This window comes from Enoplosus armatus, chromosome 13 (genome assembly GCF_043641665.1).
Source record: "Enoplosus armatus isolate fEnoArm2 chromosome 13, fEnoArm2.hap1, whole genome shotgun sequence".
In the NCBI taxonomy this organism is placed as follows: Eukaryota; Metazoa; Chordata; class Actinopteri; order Centrarchiformes; family Enoplosidae; genus Enoplosus; species Enoplosus armatus.
The window spans coordinates 13,821,262-13,845,909 of record NC_092192.1 but is presented as its reverse complement, the minus strand read 5'-3'; the positions used below and the strand labels follow the sequence as shown (position 1 = coordinate 13,845,909).

The 24,648-nt window shown below is 41.0% G+C and overlaps 1 protein-coding gene across 1 annotated transcript in view; it reads left to right on the top strand.

Annotated features, from left to right (window-relative positions):
• nrxn2a (neurexin 2a) overlaps nucleotides 1–24,648 on the top strand; it is an 84,559-nt gene that overhangs the window by 3,232 nt on the left and 56,679 nt on the right. Inside the window, exons 3-9 of the mRNA XM_070917836.1 lie at nucleotides 4,405–4,434; nucleotides 4,676–4,687; nucleotides 10,365–10,666; nucleotides 14,720–14,881; nucleotides 19,405–19,834; nucleotides 20,523–20,906; nucleotides 21,770–21,973. Of these exons, the coding sequence (XP_070773937.1) occupies nucleotides 4,405–4,434; nucleotides 4,676–4,687; nucleotides 10,365–10,666; nucleotides 14,720–14,881; nucleotides 19,405–19,834; nucleotides 20,523–20,906; nucleotides 21,770–21,973 (1,524 nt within the window). The remainder of the gene's footprint in view (nucleotides 1–4,404; nucleotides 4,435–4,675; nucleotides 4,688–10,364; nucleotides 10,667–14,719; nucleotides 14,882–19,404; nucleotides 19,835–20,522; nucleotides 20,907–21,769; nucleotides 21,974–24,648) is intronic.

The following is a 24,648-nucleotide window of genomic DNA, read 5'->3' as shown; positions in this document are numbered from 1 at the left end:
GAATGTTTATTGGATTAAAGCTTGACATGGACACAATCCCCAATGCAGAATGCATGAAAACAACAATGACAACTGCAAAATCACACTCACCAGATGTCTTTTTTTCAGTCCTTCAAACAACTCCATGCGCTATACCGCAGCAAGGCTTTGTTGTCCTCACATCGACGGAAATAGACAAAACTATGTGTTAGCTAAATTGCCCCCCCCCCCCCCCCCCCAGAGATGGTAAAGATGGTAACCCATATGCTATATTTGGTTTTGGCTGTGGGTTTTAAGTGACGCAGGAATTATCTTTGTTTGTCTGAGGAACTGCTTTAAGGCAGCAAAAACCTTTTTCACTGCAGGTGAGTCTTCTGAGTTCATCTACACTATGCAGCACGTGGGCTCCCGTCAATCTGTGCGGACAAAGGCCATGGTGGGGCATGCTCTAATGCCAAAAGGGTGCAGCATCCTCTGATGTTTTGTGAGCAAAAGAAAAAAAAAACGGTCTGTGAACAAGAGATAAGGACAGCCACCTCACAAGGCGGACACAGAACAGAGAGAAACCTCTCAAACGTATAGAAAAACCTTACACAGCACACACAAGTGCAAACACATTGTCATTGTTTTGTTTTTTTTCCTTCAGATTTTCATGTGTAAGCACACAGTAATGACACACTACGAACTACATGGTTGACAAAACAAGCATAGAAACCTTCTAAAGAAAGGACACAGCTGGTCCTGGTGGGCTTGCATCTTTCAGCAGCAGTGACCTTGGTCTAATCCCTCATTACAACAGGCTCCATAATACTGTACTTTTCATGGAAAAACAAATTTGGCAAATCCTAATCCTCATGCAATGGCTCTTTCTTCTTAGATGCTCACTAATTAATGTCACAATAATGACTGAGAGGTCCTTCAACATCTGCATTTGTCTCTTCACTATATTTGTTAAATTTAAGTTTCTTAGATAGCAGTGTTTGTCTTGTTGGAAGTATTTCCAAAAGTTCATACTGTCATAGGCAATTACAGAAAAATGAAATCAAGATGTGTTTAGCTTTTGTAGCAGCCTCTTCATCATTTTATTTATTCATACCCTCACATTTTTAAAAACAATACTAGTTTCCTTCAGTGGCTATACTATGAAAAGAAATCTAGAAATGTGTAAACAGTGTACGTGATGATGAAATAAATTAAAAGAAAAAGAGGGAAGAAGAAGGCTTTTAAGGTCAAAGACATTTTAAGGTCAACAACTTATCATAAGGAAACACATGCCTATTAATATATCAACACAGTGTTTGCAGTTGGTGTATATGGTGTACATTAATACATAGTATGCCTCTTTTCTGAAGCAATGTTTGTTCACAATAAAAACATTTTTCAGGTATAGCAAAAGTAACGCATTTTGTGCTGGCATGGCAGCACTCTTAAGAATATTATTATTGTACTCAGTGTATCTGTCATAATCTCCCCTTGATAACTTTTGGGGTAAATCCACACTGAATTACATCGGACTCTGGGTTCAAACCACCATCATTCAGGTTTCCAACCAGCACTATTATCATTAGCAACACGCTTGGAGGTTTGAAAACACAAAGAATCGATTAATCATTGATTTAGTCAAGGTCAGCAGACGTAGACGAGTGAAGGCAAGTGTAAGCACAGCAAGTAACATCACCAATAAACGACTGCTGTTCACCATCCCTTAGGGAGTGTCGGGATGAAATGATCATTACCATCACATCCACAAGGTAAATCAGCCAATTTATAGATTCCAAACAGCTTTGACTAGAACATTTGGCTTTTATTCATTTTTATCTATTACAGCAAATATTGACATTTAGTTAATTAACAAGGCCAAGTCAAAAGGATCATAAAAACAACATGCTAACATTTTAATAAAATGAGCCTCCATCGCCTGGTTATACATTTTTGCTTGCCTTGAAACTCATACTGTTAATGGTTTCCACTTATTTAAAAATAGAAAAGATTACTAGATCACTGGTAGGAAGGGCGGTTTATTTTCATACAGGCTTTCCCCTCTAATAGGTCTCTACAGGTTCTAGCCAGTTATCTCTGCATTTCCACACACTGAGATTTGGATGTAAGGCTCAGCCAAGTAGGATGAGCATATTCAGTGGGTGTCGGCCCCAATACAAGGGCAGCAACAACACCACTCCTCATCCACGCTGCGAATGTCAACTACATAGTCAAAGATTACTTTGCTGGGCATGATTTAAGTGCTGCCTGCTCTGGCCTGTTTTGGTCACCAGCGTCAGCGTCTCTATTAGTCAGGGATGCAGGTCAATTTTCCTCACCCCAGAGCTCGAACAACAAAAATCTGGAAGTATGTGGAGTCATCATAGCTGTAAATTCTTTGGGTCAAAGCTCCTTTCTCCAACTCCACAGAAATCACCAGGGTTAGACTGGGCATTCCCCGATTGATGAAGTGATGGCCTCTGGCTTTGTGACTGCTGCTTCTTATTAGCTGGGTAACAGAAAACCCATATGGACAAAATGTGGAAAGGAATGGAAAGCGATTTTACCAGATATTCCTCCTGATATTCCTCAGCTGGTGGTGGCTTACAGCCTGGCACTGCTGGGTCTGTGATTGTCACTGCTAATGATAAACAAGCATCCCTTTTAGCCCCTTGTTGCTTCTGCCATGCCATAGCTCTGCTGAGTGATGTGCTCTCTCTTTATAGCAGAAGGATGGGCAGAAGATACAGACACCAGAAGAAGATGAAGGGGAGGTCATGTTAGTGGCGAATGGTATTGTTTATGCTTTGTGTATACATACTGTTGGCTTGTCATGTGGAAAGTAAAGCCACAGTGGGGGCGCACACAGCAGCTCTTTGTCTGATATGTAGACAGCGCTGTGGTTGAATCCTGTCTAAGCAGAGGCTCAGTCACTGGCTTTGCAATGACACACTGTATTAAAAGCCTACGTGTTGGCAGGAAAGGACCCTCCCAGGGGTAATAATGTCCATTCCACACTAAGAGTTGCAGCATGAACAGCCTTGTTCAGCGGGACGTGTGGAGGAGATTTGTGCCGACCTGCCCCTTCATAAGGTTTCACCTATAATGACTGAACTGGGACTTGAACTGTGAGCAAGTGACTTGCGGTATGAGTCTTAGAGTGCTGATGCACTGATGAGAGCTGTTTGTGTTGGCTGGCACAGTGGGGCTCATGTGCTCAGCAGACGTGTTGTGCATTGTGTCATCCCCATCTCCTTTTTGGCAAGAGTAGCAGGTGAGGTATGCCATGTAATTTCTGGCTGACCTATTGAGATATTTGTCTGTGTTCTCTGTGTCTGTGCTTAGACTTAGGCTGGTGGCGTACACAAAGCCGAAGTGTGTGCAGACCAGCTGGACTTTTACACACCGTCACCTGCAACTGCTCTGCAATATTATGGGATGGATTGGTTGCAGTGTATTTTCAGTTAGCTTCCATAGATTTGTGGTAGTTTTACTATAGCTTTTCTTTTTGTTCACAATGTGACTGTCAGAGTGTTGCAATGCTGTAATCATCAACCAGCACGTTTAGTTTTGAGTATATTATTTGTATTACTAAGTCCAGCAACCATTGTATTGGGCTAACCCTTCTGCTTTCTGTTTGACAGGATATGGAGGTGGGATGTGGCATTGTTTTCTTGGCTGGCCTGCTTTATGTTTATAGTCAGTGAGGTTTTAACACAGTGCAGCATCGGTTCACAGCTGCATTCTGCCGTTTTATTCAGAATTAAAAGGTTAGGTGTTGCAGAACATTAGAGGCTGGTATGTTACATGATGGTTGTTGTGTCTTTGTATCAGTGTTCCACCACTTAAACCGATTGAGCTCCATTAGATGGTAAATCCTCTGTGAAATGGAGTGATAGTTGCTAAAGATTTAGTGGATAAGGAACGGCGTCACTTCTGCCCTTTTAATAAAACGCTGCCATATAGAAGGTTAAATAGGCTCATCTGGATTGGCTGACCACTTACATGCAAATATCAGTGTAGAGATGAGTGGCAAAGCCTATAGAGCCCTGTTAAAGATCATACAACTAGTGTTACCATGTGTAACCTTTTACATTAGGTGTTAGGATTTATGCATATCTGACACATCTCGAACGCTGTCTGCATCAAGTAAACATACAATATGTGTTCCATTTAGAAAAAAGCATCTGTGTGAGCAACTACCTATGAGGGTTGCACCAATCAAGATGTTTTTTTCTTTCCTTGCCTTCCCTTTCCTCCCTTGAGATGTTTGTCTGTTTTTAGTTTGATTTCCCCTTTATATTTTAGTTTGAACTTTGACATCCGTACCTACCCCAGGATGTCTGTCACAAACTGCAGTCCAACATTGTGACAATGCTTTTGTTCTCCCAAACCTCTTTATGAACTTCCTGTTTTCGTATCCTTTTTTCTGTTCTTTCCCTCAAGGTCTGGCGCACCTGATGTTAAACCGCCAAGGTATGGGGTCTATTGGTTTGCTTTCTCCTTCCCAGCCACCTGATCACAACATTTCCCTTCCCTGAAACCATTTTAGTTAACTGTGCTGCACTAATATTTCCTCTCCTCTTTTTTCATATACTTGCCTATTCGTTTTTTGCTTCCTGTCATGTTATGCTCACTACTCACTCAATTCTTGTCCGTCAAACCCTTGTCCTGACCACTGACTGAGCTACTGGAACATCACCTTTGACCTCTGCAGTTTTTCGCCAAGGTAATGCATCTATGCTCATAGCATCTCTTCGGTTTGGTTTCATGGTGTTTTTAAAAAGGAAAGAAACAGGTGTCAGGAATAAAGAATAATGGGATCTCATGCCAAAGATGTCTCTCAGGCCTATACAGATCCACAAACGTACACAAACGTACTGTATTATCAGAGGGTTCTCGAGGTTGTTGCATACAGAATTTAGATTTTCATAAAGTTACAAGATGGTACCGATTTCTCAAATGTGTGATCATTGGGTTGTTTATGATCGCTGATCAGTGGGTTGCAAAAGACATTCCCTTCAAATGATTTCTACACTGCAGTAGTGTGTTGAATATTCATATATCCTGATTATGTTCTTTCAGCACGGACTGATGGAAGATATATTTTTACATAGAAGGTTTTCGTCATTTAAGATTTAAGAGTCAGGGAGAGACACTGCTGTGATGTCCTCTTCTTGTTCAGAAGAAACACAGTCATGCACACTGGCTATATAATTTTGCACACTCTAAACAGATTTGAACTCATGTACTGATTAACATCTGAATTATATTAAAGCTACAGGACTGTGATGTACAACCTTGGAAGAAAAACATTCATCTGTTCTAATATAAGGTAAAACATTCGGACATCACAGGGAAAAAAGGGCATTTTGACTGAATGGCATGGGTTTCACTGACCTACATGAAGTCTGCTTTATTTATGCTTTGTGTTTTCTGCCACGTGTTGTAAGATTCAGATAAAAGTCACCGTCCTGTCTCCATGGCAATCAGTGTTGTCTCCAACCAAAGAGAGATGGCTTTGATGACCCACTCTGACAGTACAATACGGCGCCCCTCATTTCCTCATCAACAAAATGTTACTTAGACTATTATCTAGAGAAGAATTATTTTCTTGGCTGAATTTTGACAAAATAAGTATCTTACAGGGTTTTGTTTGGCTATTGTTACTTCATCTGTATTAGTGATTTTTTTTTACAGGTTCACAGAAATTACAGTCATTCATTAATTAGCAGATTCTGCTTTTATTTTCAACCCAATCAATGCTGCAAAATATCTCTAAGATATAATTATAAATATTGAATGATGTCATTTCAGCTCCTATGGAAGACAAACCACTGAAAATAAAAACAGTGTGTGGCAGTACCCTGGGTGTTCTCATATACATTTTCTGGTGTAGAACTGATAACACTAATGTTGAGGTCATTTACAGTAGATGAAGAGACTTAAGCAAATACTTCACAGTATGATAACGCCAGTTTTCCACACACTATAAATGGTGCAGCCTGAGGCTGTACATGACTGTGACATTATAGATTAAGGTCTGCATTGTTTGATTACTCGCTTTGGGACAAACTTGTTCATGTACAGAGCTAGTAATCAGTCTTTACAAGGCCAAAAGATAATGTTCAATTTAAGTTCCTACTTTAATTGATGGGTAAGCTGACAGAACAATGCAGTTGGATATATTGCATGCTGCTAATATCTCAACAATGATGTATTAGAATAACACTGCTATATCAAATATTTAGTAACTCATACAGTGAGTGTGTCCTAAAGGCCAACCACAATGTGATCTGTCATTTTATGAGGCCTAAATGTAATTGCTCCATTTCATGCATCGATAAAAAGGAGAAGTTGGTAATTGATTGTGGAATGAAGCTTTACAGAAATAAGCCTCCAAGCAATACTCAATTAGTGACACTGTACTGTACATCTGACTTCATGATATATACACGAGGCATCAAAGTTTTATTCAGCCATTTAATGATATGACAAACATTTGTCATTAACTTCCACAATGTTCCAGCTTTAGCCGGAGAGGATTCAAGAGAGGAGTCTGATTTTATCTGTATTTATCTGGCCACAAATAATTTCAAATCAAATATACACCACAGTTGTCACTCCCTGGGAAGAGTCCCGCAGTTTATAAATGAATTAAAAGCTTTTCGCACACTTCAGGAAATTCAGGAGTGGCTGCTTGTGTGTGTGTGTGTGTGTGTGTGTGTGTGTGTGTGTGTGTGTGTGTGTGTGTGCATGCTTCAGTCCCAGAATGCTTTGCTAGTGTGTGCACACAGATATGCTGCAAATGGTGAGATTATTCAGGCTCAGGTGTAGCTCGCTGACCACCTAGAGTGCTTATGCACGTTTCTGCCTCCAGACCAGTGGTAAACTGCTGCCCCGCTATGCACATGCCCACACTGCCTGACTTAGGTTTGGGTGCAACCAGCCGACAACTGACTCCTCCGCCCCTGAGCAGGAGAGGAAGTCAGCAACTGCCATCTGTGCCCCGGGCTTTTGGACCACTTTGAAATTAATCAGCTGCAAAGCTTAATATTAATGAGCAATCCACATGTTGGCATTTTTCATGTTGGTGCAGCCACTGCAGCATAGTATAATTGTAACACAGACTGGAACAGGTGGGCTGATAGGAAGTAGTAGCAGATAATGTGATGCCACCTGATGGCAAGACCCCCCCCCCTGCTCTACAGTGTTTGATGTGCATCACGCTGTAACAGTTAGCAGCTAATGTATAGCTCTGGGCAGTACCTTTACAGATAATCCTTTTTGGACATGGGCACAGGGGCAACACCGGCTGCTATCAGCTATTTTAAAGCTAACTTGTCCAATGTTCAAGTTGCACCCAGGATGCTGTAGCTCCCTTCATATTTCGTAGCTGCCCATTTCATTGAATTGGCCATGAGCAGCACCCCCAAGGACTTACTAGTATTTGTATCCTGAATTTAGAGGGAGCTTTTATGGTTTCAAACAATGGGGTGCTCGGAGATAGGATGATGTATAGGACGACAGAGAGAGAGGGAGGGGTAGCACAAAGCAGCGAGATGTGACAATGAGAAGAGAAGCAGGAGAGACAAGTGGAGATTGTTGGTGCCGCCATTATATATTCTGCTGAGCCTTCTTTTTCTGCTCATATGGGCTTTCGGTGCAATTGTCTTATAGCTGCAGCCAAGGTATGAGGTTGATGGCTCTGCCCCCAGTCTGTCTGCAACATGCATAAAGTGCTAAACTGCTCCAGCAGCATCTCTTAGCTGGTGTACTGACTGCACCCAGTGTCTCTGATGGCATTTCCTCGGAGTTAGTGCCAAAGTCTATCTGGTGTCAGAGCGAACACAGCCTGGATTGCCTTTTTTGTTTTCACAAGCTGGTAAACATTGTTGCTGCAGACAATGGGCCCCCTCCTTGGTAAGCAGGAAAGCAGAGATACAGCCCATTGCCTTTTCTAGCCACCCACACACTTCCACTGATCCCTCGAAGACCTTCAAGAGGACTTCAGGGTTGTCTGCTAGGGACGTCTTCATTATAGAAAGCTGGTAATGACAGAAAGATGATTGCACAGGGTATGATGCAAATCCTCTTGTTACATGGACTGATCTCTTATAAGAAAACCTTCCTTAGATATTAGATTAAATGGTAGCTGTGCCTGCGGCGTTATCCACTGGACATGTAAGCACTCATGTTTTGCTAAATTAGGCCACAACACTTCTGGTGTCCCATAATCATTTTTTCTCAACCACTATAAGTTCACTATATTAACTCTGCACCTGCACTTAGGGTTTACATTTCACCTACAACATCCATCAAATGCTGAACTTCACATTTAGGCTCATTGCTTTCTGCTCAGTACTTGAATAACTACAGTGTTCAAACAATAGAGACTAATGGGACCTCTGATCCTGCCGGCTTAAATTGGCCCCGGAGTTCACAAGCCGACGTTTACTGTACAAGCAAACATAGGCTTAAGGGACAGCTTATCCGTCTAGCTTGAAACAGCTTGCTCAGTAGCTTCGAGGCTGTATCTTACAAACAAGCAAAAGGAAGGGGTGTCTATACTGGCTTGAAACAGCTCCGTCAAGAACTATGTTGTACAAATAGTTAACATTACTTCTGTGGTTCAATGTAAAACAAGGGTTAAATGCCAAAAAATAACAACCCTGAATTATGAAGCGAAGTAGACTGTGTTTTATTATTCAGCATACAATAGGGCCAAGACAAATCCCACAGGAGTAGTCCACTAAACCACCAAACAACATTTAATGCAAAGCTGTCTGAACTTTTACCACTGTGGTGTCGAGTTCAGTCTTTCAAGAGTTTGCTGCCGTTTCCGCTCAGGTCTATCTATCGATCTATTCAATTCAATTTTATTTATATAGAGCTAAATTACAACAAAAGTCATCTCATGACACTTTACAAATAGAGCAGATCTAGACTGTCCTCTTTATGATATTGTTACAGAGACCCGACAGTTCGCACCATGAGCAAGCACTATGGCGACAGTGGTAAGGAAAAACTTCCTTTTAACAGGCAGAAACCTCAAGCAGAACCAGACTCTAAGTGGGCGGTCATCTGCTTTGACCGGTTGGTCTATCTATCTATCTATCTATCTATCTATCTATCTATCTATCTATCTATCTATCATTTAATGTCAGCTTACATTGGCAATTGTTGAATGAACTGTCATATCAATAATTATTTTGTGTTATGTGAAGAGATGTTTAACAACAAAGGTACATTGAACCCTGTCAATGCATTAGTGCAGCTTGTGAAAAGCGATGTCGCTAACCTGGAATTCCAAGAAACGACGAAGCAGACAAAACCCAACATCTTCCTTCTGCTCTGGTTAAACCTGAGAACTGCTTTCACTGGAACAGTTGGGGAAACTGTTTGAGCCATCAGATTTTACTGTACATTAAACACACTCACTGGAGATTCTTTGGACTGTGGGTGTGAATTAGATGTTTAGCCAAGCCTGATACATTTATATTGGCATTTTAAATATGTCACTGTTGAATAAAGGATAAGGCTGGCATTGTTCTATACCTTTCTTATTGTCAACAAATGAAAACACCAAAACCAACAATGTGTTAGTTCGTCTCTCAGTACGTCATGACTTCCCTACCCTGTTTGCTGCTCTCAGCTCAGAGCCCATTTTTTCCTACTGAAGATGTAAATCTTTAAAAGGGTCACAAATATATATTTTCATTTCTTAAAAAGGCCAAATAACTTCTTTAAACAGCAGGGTACTGTAGTTTTTAGCTAACTTAACTCAAACAGTAGTAAATTGAGAATTTGTTGGGGATTATTTTCAGCTGCAGATCTGGTGTGCTAGTGAGTATTTTTTACAGCTGCAGGACAGTGTATGTGGTCTACAGTGCCCATGTTCATCGTAATGAAGGAACATGTCACCCAGTGTAACACTGTGGCTCTCTGATGTGCTTTTATGGAGGTCTGTGGAACAGAGGTATAAGCTACATTAGGCTTTGGCTACACAGACAGTACTTGTTAGTAGGATACGTTTATTGCTGGTTTTGGTCTTTTCATGGGATTTGCTGCCAATAAGAAAAATAAAGAATATCACCTGATTTCTCCTTTAATGTGCAAACACGCAGAATCATATGATTTCCCATTGACATCAGAATTTACATAAATATTGTAGACAATAACTGTACCTACAACTCATACGTACATGGTCTGTTCAAGTTAGTTTGGTGATAGTGAAATATTTGTCAAATGATACTGATACTACTCATTTTAGTCCTGTTTCCCTCACAGAAGCCCTACCTATCTCAACATGCCACTAAAGTAGTGCATATACTGTGCAGTAGATAAATCAAACTTAAGCCTGACGACTGAAACAATTATCTAAGATGCTTCTCCTCCCCTCTTAGGGCAGGAGGAGTCAGTGGCCACCTTCAAAGGCAATGAGTTCTTCAGCTACAACCTGTCCCAGACTCCCATTCAGAGCAGTTTGGATGAGATCACGCTGTCCTTCCGTACCCAGCAGAGGAATGGCCTGCTGCTTCACACGGGGAGGTCAGCTGACTATGTCAACCTGTCCCTGAGAAACGGAGCTCTGTGGCTGGTCATCAACCTGGGCTCCGGTGCTTTCGAGGCCCTGGTGGAACCTGCCAGCGGGAAGTTCAATGACTATGTCTGGCATGATGTTCGAGTGACACGCAACCGCCGACAGGTGCGTATATTTCCTGCCTGTGACTTCCACGCTTGCTGAATGATAAAAAACACATTTTCTAAAATGATTTTATTGAGATTGCCATCATGTATGCTGCAATTAGCAGCTGGCAAAAAGGATCTAAAGGTACTGTAGTCCATTTTCAGTGTAAACGGTAACAAATACTGTGTGTTCGTTTCTGTTGAGTGTATTTCTGCTCTGCTGGACTCCCTATCTCCCATTTTCCGCCTTCTGATAGATATTACAAGCTCACATTAGGTCATCGCCCTCTTTCTCATGAAATAAATTGCTTTGGTGGAAATCAATGAGTCCTTTTATAATCAGGCAACTTGCGTTTTTTTTTGTGCACCCACAAGATTGCTGTAAAGGTCTTTTTACCTTATTGAAAGAAAAACTCAACTCACACAGCAGTTTCCATCATATTCATGCACCCTGCAGTAGAGATGAAATCTCTACCTTTGCAGAGCAGTAATTGTCATATAGACTTTCAGATTTTGACAAACTCCACCTAAACAAAAAGCCTAAAACACCTTTCTGTAGCTGTAGCCACCGATGCAACTTTGCAGCAGTATCAGAGAGGTCCTGAAAGAAAGAGCGGAGCCATGATATTGTACCGCTGTACCTACTGTACTGTACTCCAGACAAGTACAGATCGGCCCTGTGGTTTCATATTCATTAATGTTGTCCACTGGACAAAGCACAGTGCTGAATTCCCAAACTAATTTACAGACTGCCAGGATGTGTCTGTTACTGTAAATGTTACCCTGCTGCTGCTTTTATTTGACTGCAGTCATTCTACAATTAGTCCCATCATACATACCTTAAAGCTCCACTAATCAATGCATTTTCCATTAACACTGAATAAATGTGTAATGTAAAAAGCGCAATGTGAAAGGGGTTGCTTGAAGGGATAAACCCTCAGATAATGACTTACTTCTGCAGGTCTGTAGAGGGTTTAAAAAATGTCAGGTGACCAACTGACAAATGTAGTTAAACACAACTGGGAATGCTAATGTTGAATTGGCATTTCATCTTCTTTTAAGTTGATGTGGTGAACTTGTTAGCAAACTGTTGCTAATTCACATGTCCAGCAGCTACAGAGCAACACTATCATTCCTTTGGAGTCGTGTTTGTGGCCACTAGGCAAAGTCCAATTTTCACTTTCTTTTAACTCTCTTTTTGGTCTCTTCCAGCTCCTCAGAGAAATATCTTGCTCTTTAGCAGCAGCTAGTCAACTGTGTCGGCGTTTGGTGCTGAGCTGGTGTACCATGGGTTTTTGGAGCTTTTTCACCAAAAACAGCAAATAATATTTTGGCCACTAATATCAGTTCTAGAAAAACGTACATCCACTCATCCAAGTCACTGCTCTCAAAAATGTTTTTTAAGCACAGGTAGTATGTTCTGAGTAATTTCTTTTCTTTTGACATCTTTATCACATATATATAACTGATGATGCCAATGTTAAAAAGTAGCTATAAAATAGCTGTGCTCATAAATGTTTTTGGAGCATTAACTCTGTGTGTCACCACATTTTTTAGAATTGCTGTTGTCTTTTGTGCTTCTGTCTGCCAATGCGCTTGGCACATATTGGGAAATGTGTACAATACGTTGAGGCACACAAATTGACTCAAGCAGAGCTCCTTTGAGCTGAGAGACAATGTAATATTCTTACCTTAGAAGTGCATTTAAAAAATCTGCAGGAGACAAGTCACACTACTGGGTGCAACAAGATCCCTGTGGATCATTTCTAGAACAATATTGAAACATTAAGGAAATTGCGGGCTTCTGAAGGCAAAAGGGGTTTTAGCATTTTTGTGCCAAATAACCAATATGACCACCAGTGAATTTACCTAAAGCATAACTAAACTGGACACATGTCTCTACAATGAGCTCTGCTATGTGCAATGCATTTAAACATTTGATTTCTTTGCAAAAGTAGGATTCGTTTTGTATCTAACGCCCTCATCATCACCAATATATTCTGAATCTGTCACATTAACCTGCATATAAAGTTGCATCCTCCTCCACATCTATTTCCTTACCCTGGCTTCCAGAAGAGCGGCAATTCAATGCTTACAACGTCACTTATGCTTTCAGCCATGCATTTGATCCCTGTGTAAATTGCTTTCCCCTCAGATAAGTTACCGTACTGACATGTAGATATGGAGAACTGTAACTCCCGAGAGAGTGCTGGTGGAAACATTTTATTAGATCCGGTGGTGCTTTTCAGGCTAGGATTCCTCCTATTACTATCTCCCTCTCCATCTGTCTTTTCTTTTACTGTTGTGGGCAAACTGATTGGTGCTCATTCTCTCTCCTTTTCTGACCCTTATTAATGATGCATCCACCTATTTCTGGGCCTGTACAGACAACACTCACTGATGAAGGATCAGTCTGAAAGTGTACCAGCCAGGGCTCGAGGCTGAAAGTTATCCTGCTGCATGCATGTAATTAATGATGCTTTTACCTAATTCAATAATTCTCTTTTAAACGCATTCACCCTTCACCTCTAATTTTGTAATAATGCCAGTAAAGTAACTATCTGGGGTATATCACCCATTAATAGAAATTGGTCATGTTTTTCTGGACGCTGTGGAATGAAAGAGAACAGCATCAATCAGTTTGCAGACATGAAAGCACTTTGGTTTTCTGAAGTTTCTTGATGTGCAGTATCATCAACCCACAGTCAAGCCCTGCCATTGTCCACTGTCTGCGCCAAAGACACTGAAGGCTTCACCACTAGATAGACAGAAATCAATATCTGCCAGTAGCAGAGAATGGTGGGGCAGGACCTCGTTTTAGAGACCTGAACACACCATGTCAGGTCATTCTTTTGTCTCTTATCCTCTCGCTTTCAACAGTGTAAACACCACAGATTTTACACAGTTATATTCTCAAGATACAATTTAAAGGCTTTTAAAAATCTTGATCACAGGTCCCACATTTTGTATGATTTGCTGAGACCTGGCTGGCTGATTATGATCAATTTGTTCTGAATGAGGCCACACCACTTTCCTACTCTTATCTACTTAAGTCCAGGTCTGGTGGTGGTGATAATGTAGTTGTTATCCGTAATCGTGTCCAGAAATGTAGCTCAGTGTCTCCTTCATCTTTGTCATCCTTCTCTTTTAATAGAAATGATCCCATTTTTATCTATAATGCCTATTCTTCCCTACACATATACATATTGCAAGTGCTCATGTTCCTCTAAAGGAAAAATGATAAATCTGAATCAAGCGATGAATTAATCATTAAACATATGTACAATGTAAGACAACTAAATTGTGTCTGAAGGTACAACTGAGAGTTTCCTCTCCCTTACATATGAATGGTGATATTTTACTAACTTTCCACTCAAGCCCTGCATTTACAAAGTGACTGTGATTGACTTGAAACATCAGAACAATTAGTTGAAATTATGAACATGTCCCCACCCTTGTTGGAGCTGTCATTTTTCATTTTTTGACCTTAAATGTAATGTATCACAGGCAGCACAATTAAAGAACTTGACTGAACTTCCTGAAAATTCAAAATGTTTCACCCACAAAGAAATCATAATTGTTTTTCACTTACATTTGTGCACATGTTAACTGTAGGTTTATTGTCATGGCAACAGGCATATCGTTTTTTTCTCCTATAGCCCTGTTCAGTAATTAATTTCCTTTGTCTCAGTGTACTGATGAGATTTCTGATTTGAGAATAATCTTGTTTTGTTGCTGCCAATATACAAGTAATGTAGCTTGCCGTCTTGATATCTTTAATTAATTGAGTATACTGTAGCATTCATATTGCTTTTGGAGCCAAAATACCAGTGGAAGGAATATTTATGGTATATTAACGCCACTGCAATCCTGCTAATGTATCAGAAACAGGGATCAGCTGAGATTAGTGAACCTTTCAAAGCTGTTCTTGTAATTGCCTTCAGTATCCAACATTAAGACAACCAGAATCAAGAAATTAAGCATGAAATAATTAGGCCAGTTCTTTCTGTCTGACTCCATGTCTTTGTCATTTATTTTTCTTCATACCCTCCTCCCCCAACGGCTCCTCTAGGTGACGATCTTGGTGGATGGCATTCTCACCACCACCGGCTACACTCAGGAGGACTACACCATGCTGGGCTCTGACGATCTCTTCTACATAGGGGGCAGTCTAAACACAGCCGACCTGCCGGGCTCCCCGGTCAGCAACAACTTCATGGGCTGTCTGAAAGATGTGAGTACAGCTTGACCTCGGCCCCAGCAGAGGACTTGAAATACTATCCTACCCTCCTTAGATAGCACTACCCCTTCCTACAGTATAAGCAGAGCATGTTCTGCGTATAGAAAATCACCCCTCACAATTGTATCGATTTTCCTGTTGTAGGGTGTTTGAAGGAGAAACCTTTAGCTACGCAGTATATGCATTTATAGATTCCTGCGGGGATCCCTTTGAGAACGCACCACTAATCTACATAAGAAACAGACGTATATTCTCCTGTTCATTCCTGAAACACACTCTGAACTCAGTTTTCATCACTATTTCCACATTTTTGAAGCTTTTTAACTCCGGCCTGTACCTGTCACATTGATTATCTTGAGCAAGCAAGTTAAGATCATGTACTCAGCATTAGAATTAGTATAGACAAAGCAGTGAATCATGGGTCAATGCCCAATTTCAGCCTGGTCTTACAAATTTTTAATGAAGTGAGCAATCTCATGAAAAGCAAATGACATGCTATGTGCATTAAAAGTTAGAGAAATGCTCCCCCTTACCAAGGAAGGATTAGGAGGAGACATGACTAAAACAGACAGTAGTTTGAATTAAAATAGAGAAGTGGAAAGTAGCATAAGCACCATGGTGGCAGATGGGTGTATACATATTTTCTTGGGGTCATTACCCAGCTCAAACAAATGAGTTTTCTTCTGTCAGAGACACTTACCTCAAAGGATATGAGACCATTTATTCCATAAATGCTTATAAACTGTTATTAGGCTCTGCTCTTGAGCCCCATTAAATCCAGCTGCAAGGGATTCAGCTGGGAGTACAATGCACCAAGGACAGAACAGACACATCACTTAGATACGGGATACACAAAATGCACAAGGCGAATAGAGTAGAAATAATCTGACTAAGCCAGTAACAGCAGTGGCCAGTAGAAGCAAACCATAACTCCAGTGTGTGTGTGTGAGAGCTTGGCAGATTATAAACACTGTCATATTGTCTTGTTAAAAGTAGATTGATGACTTATTTGAATATTGCTTGGAGACTGTGTGCTTGACTTCAGTGCTCTGCCAGAACAAACCTGAAGAGTTTTATTTTTGAGTTTTATTTTTTCTTACTGGAACCCAATTGAAGAAAAAAAGCAGTTTCATTTGCCAAGTCCTAATCACAAAGCATCCTGTGCAATCACATAATGTTTTCATGGTGGAGAACTGAAATCTGGAGACTGATGTATCCACAGCAAGTAATCTGGGTTTTTAAAGTCCAGTCTCATGACACAAATTCTTTACATCTATGAGTTTTGGGCTCTAGGGATGCCAGTGTCGGATGGTTGATCTGTTGTCCAGCACTTCCAGACCAAAATATCTCAACAGCTAGGCCTATTGGATGGATTGCCATGAAATTTTAACAGACATTCGTGGTCCCCCAAAGGATGAATCATGCAGACTTTGACCCCGTGACCTTTCCTCCAGCACCACCATGTGGTTTACAATTGTGGTTTTGAGTGAAATGCTGCTACAGTAAATCAAGGTCCCTGGAGTACAAATTCGAAATTACTTTAGTGATCCTCTGACTTTCCATTTAGCGCCATCATCAGGTCAAAAATGTAATTTGACCAATTCTATGGTTAATGACCAAATACTTGCAAAACTAATGAGAGTTAATGAACTTTGTGTTTAGTGCTAATAACAAATGTTAGCATGCTAACAGCCTAAACTAAGATATATACAATATTACCTGCGAAACATCAGCATGTTGAGTTGCCATTGTGAGCATGTTACCATGCTGATGCATTTTGCTTAAAGCACCACTGTGCCTAAGTACAGCATCAGAGAGCCGCTAGCATCTGGTTTAAATATGTTTTAGGTTATTGCTTTTCATTTTGAATCTCATCGCCCACACAGTCTACAGACATGTCATTTTGTCTATTAAACTGTGCAGTACAGAGGCATTGAAAATGAATGTGGAGTAGTAGTATTGGCAGTATTTGTTAATAAAGTACATAACATCAAGATTTTAAAGCACTCAAGTATTAGCTGGATTATTTTTAAAATGCAGTGTCTACATAACTAATCTGCAGTGTGAATACACTGAAATGAAAATGAGATGTTATTTATGGACAGGTTATTGTCCCAGCACCGCTGCCAATGCTGCAACCTCCGCTCTGTGGGCGGTGTAGCTGGTGGTGGTGTTTAGACCTACTACTGCTGTGCGTAGTCACACAGATGTAACGTAGACACGCAGGGAGAGTATGACGGGATAAAGAGTCACGAAGATGGGATGACAAACCCAAAATGTCCCAGTAATGAGGGTGAGCAGTGGCAGAGGCAGAGCTGATCAAATGGGATCAGCTCTGCCAGGAAATCCAGGAGCCAGGTTCAGAGACGGGTCAGTCCAAAGCCAGAGCTCTGAGTTTGGTGATGAACTGGAGGAACAAAGCTCGGTGGTGAATGGGAAGAATTCACACATAAATATTCATCTTAATCCATGTGGGAAAGAAAAGTGAGCGGTGTCTAAAATATTTATTGTATAAGCAGTGAGTCTATTTAGGGGGGATATCTGTCTTATTTTATTGAATGTAGAAGGTTTGGGGCCGTGACTAATCTCTCTAGAGGTTACATGATAATAGATGTGAGTGCTGCTAGGTAGAGGCCATCAGGTTCATCAGGTACAGGAAAAATAATGGCCACTTTCAGACGAATGTCACGACTACAACAGCTAGCAGGGAGAGATGAGTTTGTCTTTGAAGTCACTAGCTTATTGGTCTGCAGTATGTGCGCCCACAGGATATCCCACACCGCATCATTAGGTTCCTCTACTTTAATGCTTCAAAGATTGTACCCAATTTGGTTATGAAGAATGTGCTCAGACAGCTGTTAGCAGCAGAGAAGGTCTTCATTCTCAGACTTCTGTTTTTCTTCACCACTTGTGCATAAAAGACACGAGGGCTTTGTCAGACGACACTAGAAGAGCTGTGTTCTTGTGTTTTGGGATAGCCTGTAATCCTTGTCACATACAACAGGCGTCTGAATTGGTGAAATAGGACTCCACTTCCTGTATTGTCCTTTGGCTTATATAATACCCCAGCAGAGGTCACAGCGTGCCTTTTGTCTTTTTTATAGCCATCTATGCATTTCTGTTAATTGTGGTGGTCCTAGTTGTAAACAGTGTCTTTATATAATGGCTCTAGTGCACTGTCTCTGCTTTATATAAGTTACTTCCTTGATTGACTGTCTTCCCATTTAAAAATTGCCTGTTACACTCATTTCTTGATGGTCAGTTTCACCATCTGATTTCGCTGCTTAATTAGTCACACTGAGGCAGTGTGAAGTGTGATATTGGTTCAAATTGCCTCTCAGCTCTGCTGTTAGTCCTCTGTGCAGTGTGGTGTGTCACCTCAGGCAGTGGCTGGTTGCAGAGTGATGTGGCAGATAACAGTGGGCTCCGGGTGACTTACAACTGATACAAAATGAGACAAGGATTGTCTCCTGCTGTGCATATTGATGAACCCAGAATGAAAGTAGAAAATAATACAATAACAGCACAAAGAAGCCTGGGCAGGCATTCTATCGAAGTATGCTTTCAGTTTAAACAGGCTATTGTATATCTTGTATTTAGTATGAGCAAATATCTTTAAAAAGGTTCATGTGTCTCTCTCTGTTTCCTGTGATTGATCTTAAATATCAAATCAATAGCCAGACACTCCTCAAAGACAGAGGGAGGTCTATTGTACTGTACATTCACTGCAGCCAGAGTGCAAAATCTGACTTTTTACCACTGCTGCTTCTGCATCATGAGCTCAACAATGAAAATGAACACTGAACAAGTTTATGCCCTCTAACGTTTACTAAATTTACCTCTTTAAATAATCAAGTGTGTGTTGTGCTTGGAAAGGATCAAGTCCACCTCTCTCTGTCCACCCACCATCTCTGCTTGGACTGCTCGGTACTTAGTTTACTTAGTATGAACGCACATAATTGTCATTGTGTAGGTGCTATGTCTGTGATTCCTCCGCTCCGAATTTAAGATTATTCTATCGTCAGACCCATTGTGCGTTTCCTGAGTGAGTCAGCTAAGTGTCTGAAATGTAAATGTTTGCATTTGCATCAAAATCTAAATGCATTTCTCCATTTTTTTTCCTTCCTTCTTGTTCTCTCATGACAATCTTGTAGTTAATGAATAAATTGAATGGTAAACTTGAAAACATCTAGATCAAAAAGCAGGCAGATCTTTGGTGTGGTGGGGAAGAATCTCTGGTCTCACAAATAATTGAAAAACAGTCAGCTTTTGAGTTTGGGAACCAGTAAATTACAACGTGTTCAGTTCGGTCAGGAATGAATGCTTCAAGTGCTTCTCTGGAAATCAAATCAAATCTTAGCTCTGAGTTCAGTGATGATTCACGTGTTTTCTGATCATTGTGAACGCTGCTGTCATATCGATTCTAGTATTTATTGGTGAGTAATATTCAGCCTTTGCACTGACTTTATTGCTCTCCCCGGCTGTCATCTCACCGCGACATCTCTCTCATTTATTAGGTGGTCTACAAGAATAATGAGTTTAGACTGGAACTGTCACGGCTGGCTGAACAACGAGACCCTAAGATCAGTATCCATGGTGACCTGATATTCAGCTGCAAGAATGTGGAGGCGCTGGAGCCAGTCACCTTCGACACGCCGTCTGCCTTCTTGACATTGCCCAGGTGGAACACGAAGAAGACAGGCGCCATATCCTTTGACTTCCGCACCACGGAGCCCAGCGGCCTGCTGCTGTTCAGCCACGGCAGCCTGCAGGGAACACAGCCCGACAGGAAGCCCAGGGCCGACTTCTTCGCCATAGAGCTGCTGGATGGATTCCTCTACCTGGTCATGGATATGGGCTCTGGCAGCATCAAGATGAAAGCCAGTAACAAGAGGCTCGATGATGGCGAGTGGTGCCACGTGGACTTCCAGAGGAAAGGGCGCAACGGTAGGAGAATTATGTGTATTTGTGAAGGCAGAGGAAGCAGTCTGTCTGCTTCTCTTACTGTGTTTCTCCAGTTTTAGCTGTGTAGTAGAAACGGTTCCAAGCTGTGAAATCGCCATATGCCAGCATGGATACAGTCACATCGACATGCTCTTGCTTTTTATTCACTGCAGTGAAACATGCATGCACATTAGGTTTTAATTACAATGATATTTTTAGTTGCTGTAATCTATGTATGACATTTTGAAACCTGTGTTAACCTATTTCACAAGTGGCCAATTATACAGTCACCCACCTCAAATCGGGCCTTATTAGTACAATCCAAATGTCTGCCTTATTAGTAGAAGCCAGAGAAATACACAGTTCCTTCTCTATTTCCTCCTTCACATTTCTATAAATACATTTCCTTCCTTCTCAAGCAGAGTAAGATTTGTCATTTATAATTCTTTACTTTTCCAGATCAAGTTGTAGTTTTAGCTCCTGCTTTTTGCTCACAAAATCAACTCCTAAAGGACTGGCAGTACAGTTTCTTAATCCACACTGTTTTAAGACAAGCAAAGGCTAGTGCCCACTTCCTCAATCTCACAGTTTGTTCTCACTTCTCACTTAGCACAACCCACACACACCTGTCTTCATTTTCTCCAACAAAAACATTGTATAAGTACAAGTTGACTCACTGCCTGCCCTACAGGCTTTATCTCCGTGAACAGCCAGAGCATCCCCTTTTCCGCTAATGAAGGCAGTGAGATCCTTGACCTAGATGGGGACATGTATCTTGGAGGTTTACCTGAGGATCGCCAAGCCCTCATGCTCCCACCTGAGGTATGGACGGCCTCCCTCAGCATTGGCTACGTGGGTTGTGTGAGGGACCTCTTCATTGATGGACAGAGCCGTAACCTGTGGAGGCTGGCAGAGGTTCAGGGCGCCACAGGTGTCAGCAGCTTCTGCACCAGAGAGACTCATGTCAGGTGTGCCAGAGACACATGTGCCAACGGTGGACACTGCAAAGAAGGCTGGAACCGCCACATTTGTGACTGCAATGGTACTGGCTACCTAGGTCCCAGCTGTGAGAAGGGTAAGAGTTTCTGAGACGGATGGTGGCGGATGGGGAGGATAAGTGACTTTAAAATGCTGCAGCAAAGCTTTTAACACACTTTGGCTAGTATTTTATTTATTAACTTAGCTGTGTAGTGGCTGGAAAGTGCCTGCACAGATGGAAAAAATGTAGATACAAAGGACATTCATTATCAGACCTTAATGCTCAGGCCTCCTAAACAATAATAATTCAATTTGCAATTTCATTATGATCATCTGCACACTGTATAATTTCATATCTATTCAAATGAGGGCTGCGCTCCCACAACAAAATAACCCTCCACGTCCACAAAGCAGTCTAGGTGACAACGAAAGGACAAAAGAAAATGTAGTTACTTTTCATTTAAGTAAATTACAGTATTTTCCTACAGTAGCAGGAAAAGTGATTCATTAATAAATTGTCAGTATCATAATGTTGCCAGTGCTGTGAGTGTTTCATTAGAAATGCAGTGCCGCCTCGGTAGAGTGAGCCTGAATCACTCTGCATTTACCATGCAGATGGTTTTCTCACAGAGAGGCCAAATTACGCAGATCCATTGGCAGCTAATAGTATGAGGGATATATGAAAATCCCCCTTGTATTGCACTATGATGGGTATAAATCCTCCAGAAATTTGATTGCTGCTGCAATCTTGCCGGTGCCTTCATATGCTCCAGGCTTTTTCTGCCATCTGGTGCGACTGATGAAAACTGCAATCTAAAATTTTATCATGCAGTACCTGAGATAAGCTGAAATAGAATTCAGGTTTCGTTCGATAAATGCCACTTTGTGTTTTTAATTTAGTGTTGTGATTCCCTCTGGGGTTCAACGTCTGCTAACGTTTCCTCTTCCTGATATCCATAGAGGCCACCTTGGTGAGCTATGATGGCAGCATGTATCTGAAGGTGTTGCTGCCAAAGACGATACACACAGAGGCTGAGGATGTGTCCCTCCGCTTCATGTCCCAGAGGGCCTTTGGGCTGCTGATGGCCACCACCTCTCAGCAGTCGGCGGACACCCTGCGTCTGGAGTTGGACGGGGGCAGAGTGAAACTCACTGTGAACCTGGGTAATGCTGCTGCGGCAAATGCGAGCAGATAATACTGGTCGACCTTTTAGGATGTGTCACCCAGCTAGAGTTCTCATGATATTAGTTTGTTCTCAGACTCTCTCATACCCATCTTCATACACAATAACTATAGTTGCTTAAAAAAAGATAAGTGCATCCCTTGATTCTTTCTCACGTTGCTTGAGTTTAGTTGCAATTATTCCTGTTGTGGTTTTGTCCAATTTATCCAGCGTAGTTCTGTTTAACTGGAAATGAGTGAATTAAATTACGAATGGTCAGTTTCGAATCAAAGCAATAACATAATGAAATGCAGATTTAATGCTTGGGAAGTAGTTAAGGGATATCCTTTTCAACAATTTTCCACTTCTGTCTTTTTTTGCCAATTATGTTTTGGTTTGCTTACACCAGGAAATAAAAAAATAAACATTTCTAATGTAAATACAGCTTCAATGTTACATTATATTAACTATAGAAAATTGTCAAGTTAAAAAAATATCGGCAATTAAAACTTGAACTTTCATATGTGATGTAATTCATCAGAATCAGGAAGAAATCATTTTAAGTTTGAAAGTGGTTCATCTATGAATGGTATTTAAAGGAATATTACCACCTTTTGGAAAGTATGCTTATCGCTCTGTGACAGAGAGTTAGACGATACCATTCTCCTATGTGTCCATGAAATATAAGGCTATAGCCGGCAGCCGGTTAGCTTAGCTTAGCTTAGCACAAAGACTGGAAACCGGGGGGAAACAGCTAGCCTGGCTCTGTCAGATGGTAATCCACCCACCAGCACCTCTAAAGCTCCCATCATAACCCGTTATATCTTGTTTGTTTTATCATTACAAAAACTGAAGTGTAAAAACAACAATTTTCAGTTTTATAGCGGGTTATGTGTTGGACTGTTTCTTGGCCACATACAGTAACTTCCTGTAGTCTTCGCTGGTTCCCTGGCAACCACTCAGAGCCAAGAAATAGTCTGTTACATAACTCCCTGTAAAACGGCCAACAAATGTTTTTGTTAGCCGGCTGCTGGCTGTAACTTCATATTTGCCGCACGGTTATGTCGATGGTATTGATCTTCTAACTCTCCACCAGAAATAGAATAAGAGTATTTCCCAAAACTTTTGCTTCAAGGCATCCAGGGTTTACTATGGACATTGTGTTTATATAGTAGCCTATGCCTCTTAACCACTGGTCCACCAGGACGCCCAGATAGCACACTTTTACCACAATTATTTTTCAATTTGACTTTGATTTTACTTTGTTAATTTAACATAATTTCCTTCATTGGAAAGCTTGTCGTATAGAGGCAGACAGGAAATATAGGGAGAGAGAGAGGTCATAACATGCAACAAAGGTCTCTGGCCATATGTGGTATGCTCCTTAACCGTTTGCCTCCTGGGACAAAATATGTATTTTTATTCACCAGTAAGAGAATTATTACCCTTTATTCCATGGATAAAACATAATAATAGAAAACTGAACAATTGAGTGAAACATATCAAGAATGCTGATCTAAAATTAAAAACATTTTGAAGAAGTCATTTTCAGATGCAAAAAGCAATGAAAAAACTTAAGGGTTTAATGCCTTTTTTAAGCAACTGTAGGTGTGTATGTACAATATATTCTCTCTCTCTCTCTCTCTCTCTCTCTCTCTCTCTCTCTCTCTCAGTTCATCCAGTGGTCAGGTCCCATCTGACCGTCTCGACTCTTTCAGCCCTTCAATGGCTTGTCTGCAGTTCAAGGAGAAGGCAGTCAGAGACCAGATCCGTCATTACGCTGAGATATTACCACTTAGACTGGTCACACCATGGATGTGACCATTGTAGTTCCCTCCCCTCACAGTTACTGGTGCCAGTGATGGACGCACACACATACACCTGCAGCAGAAAGTCACCCTGGTCTCTGGCTGTCTGTATCCACTGCTCTGTGTTGGTTGACAGCTTGAGAGCACCCCTCAGCCACATGACTTAAACCAATATATTCACATACAGTTGGATATATTGATAAGTGGGTGAATCCATTTGAGGCCAAAAATCTGAATATATATGCAGATGGATTTAGAAGATATTAGCTGTTGTAGACATGAGAAAATGTTAGCAAAGCACCTCATATGTGCTGTTTTATTCATGGTGTAAGTTTCATTGTGGCTGCAGGTTGTGCAAATCGCCCTTTTCCTCTGTATTTAACTCAGAAAATATATGACCATCAGGCCTGCAGAACAAGCAGGTGACTGGATCATTTCAGATAAGTTCAACAGTTTGAGTTTAAGAGTGGAGACGGATCAAGGTTTGGGCTTTTGAGTAGAGGTGCATTGGAAACCTGTTAAGTATGATACCCATAAAATTACCAAATTACAGATTCATGACCTTCCCAGTAGTATTGAGTGAAATTAATTAATAGCATCAATGTCTGCATCAGTTATGAGTGCATGTAGAATATCCTTAACAGAACATTGCAATAATCCACTTGCATAGAATTATATAAGAGGCTGTATGTGTCAGAAAACTGATCTGACAGGAAAATAGTAATATATTACAAATTATGCATAATTCCAGTAATTGCTATAACTTGAGTGCTACTGTTCAGTAGCCACTCTCACCTGTTCTTTGAAGCAAATTCATTATGATGCTTTGGGTGTCAGGCTGTAAGATGGTTTATTCAGGTTCACGTGT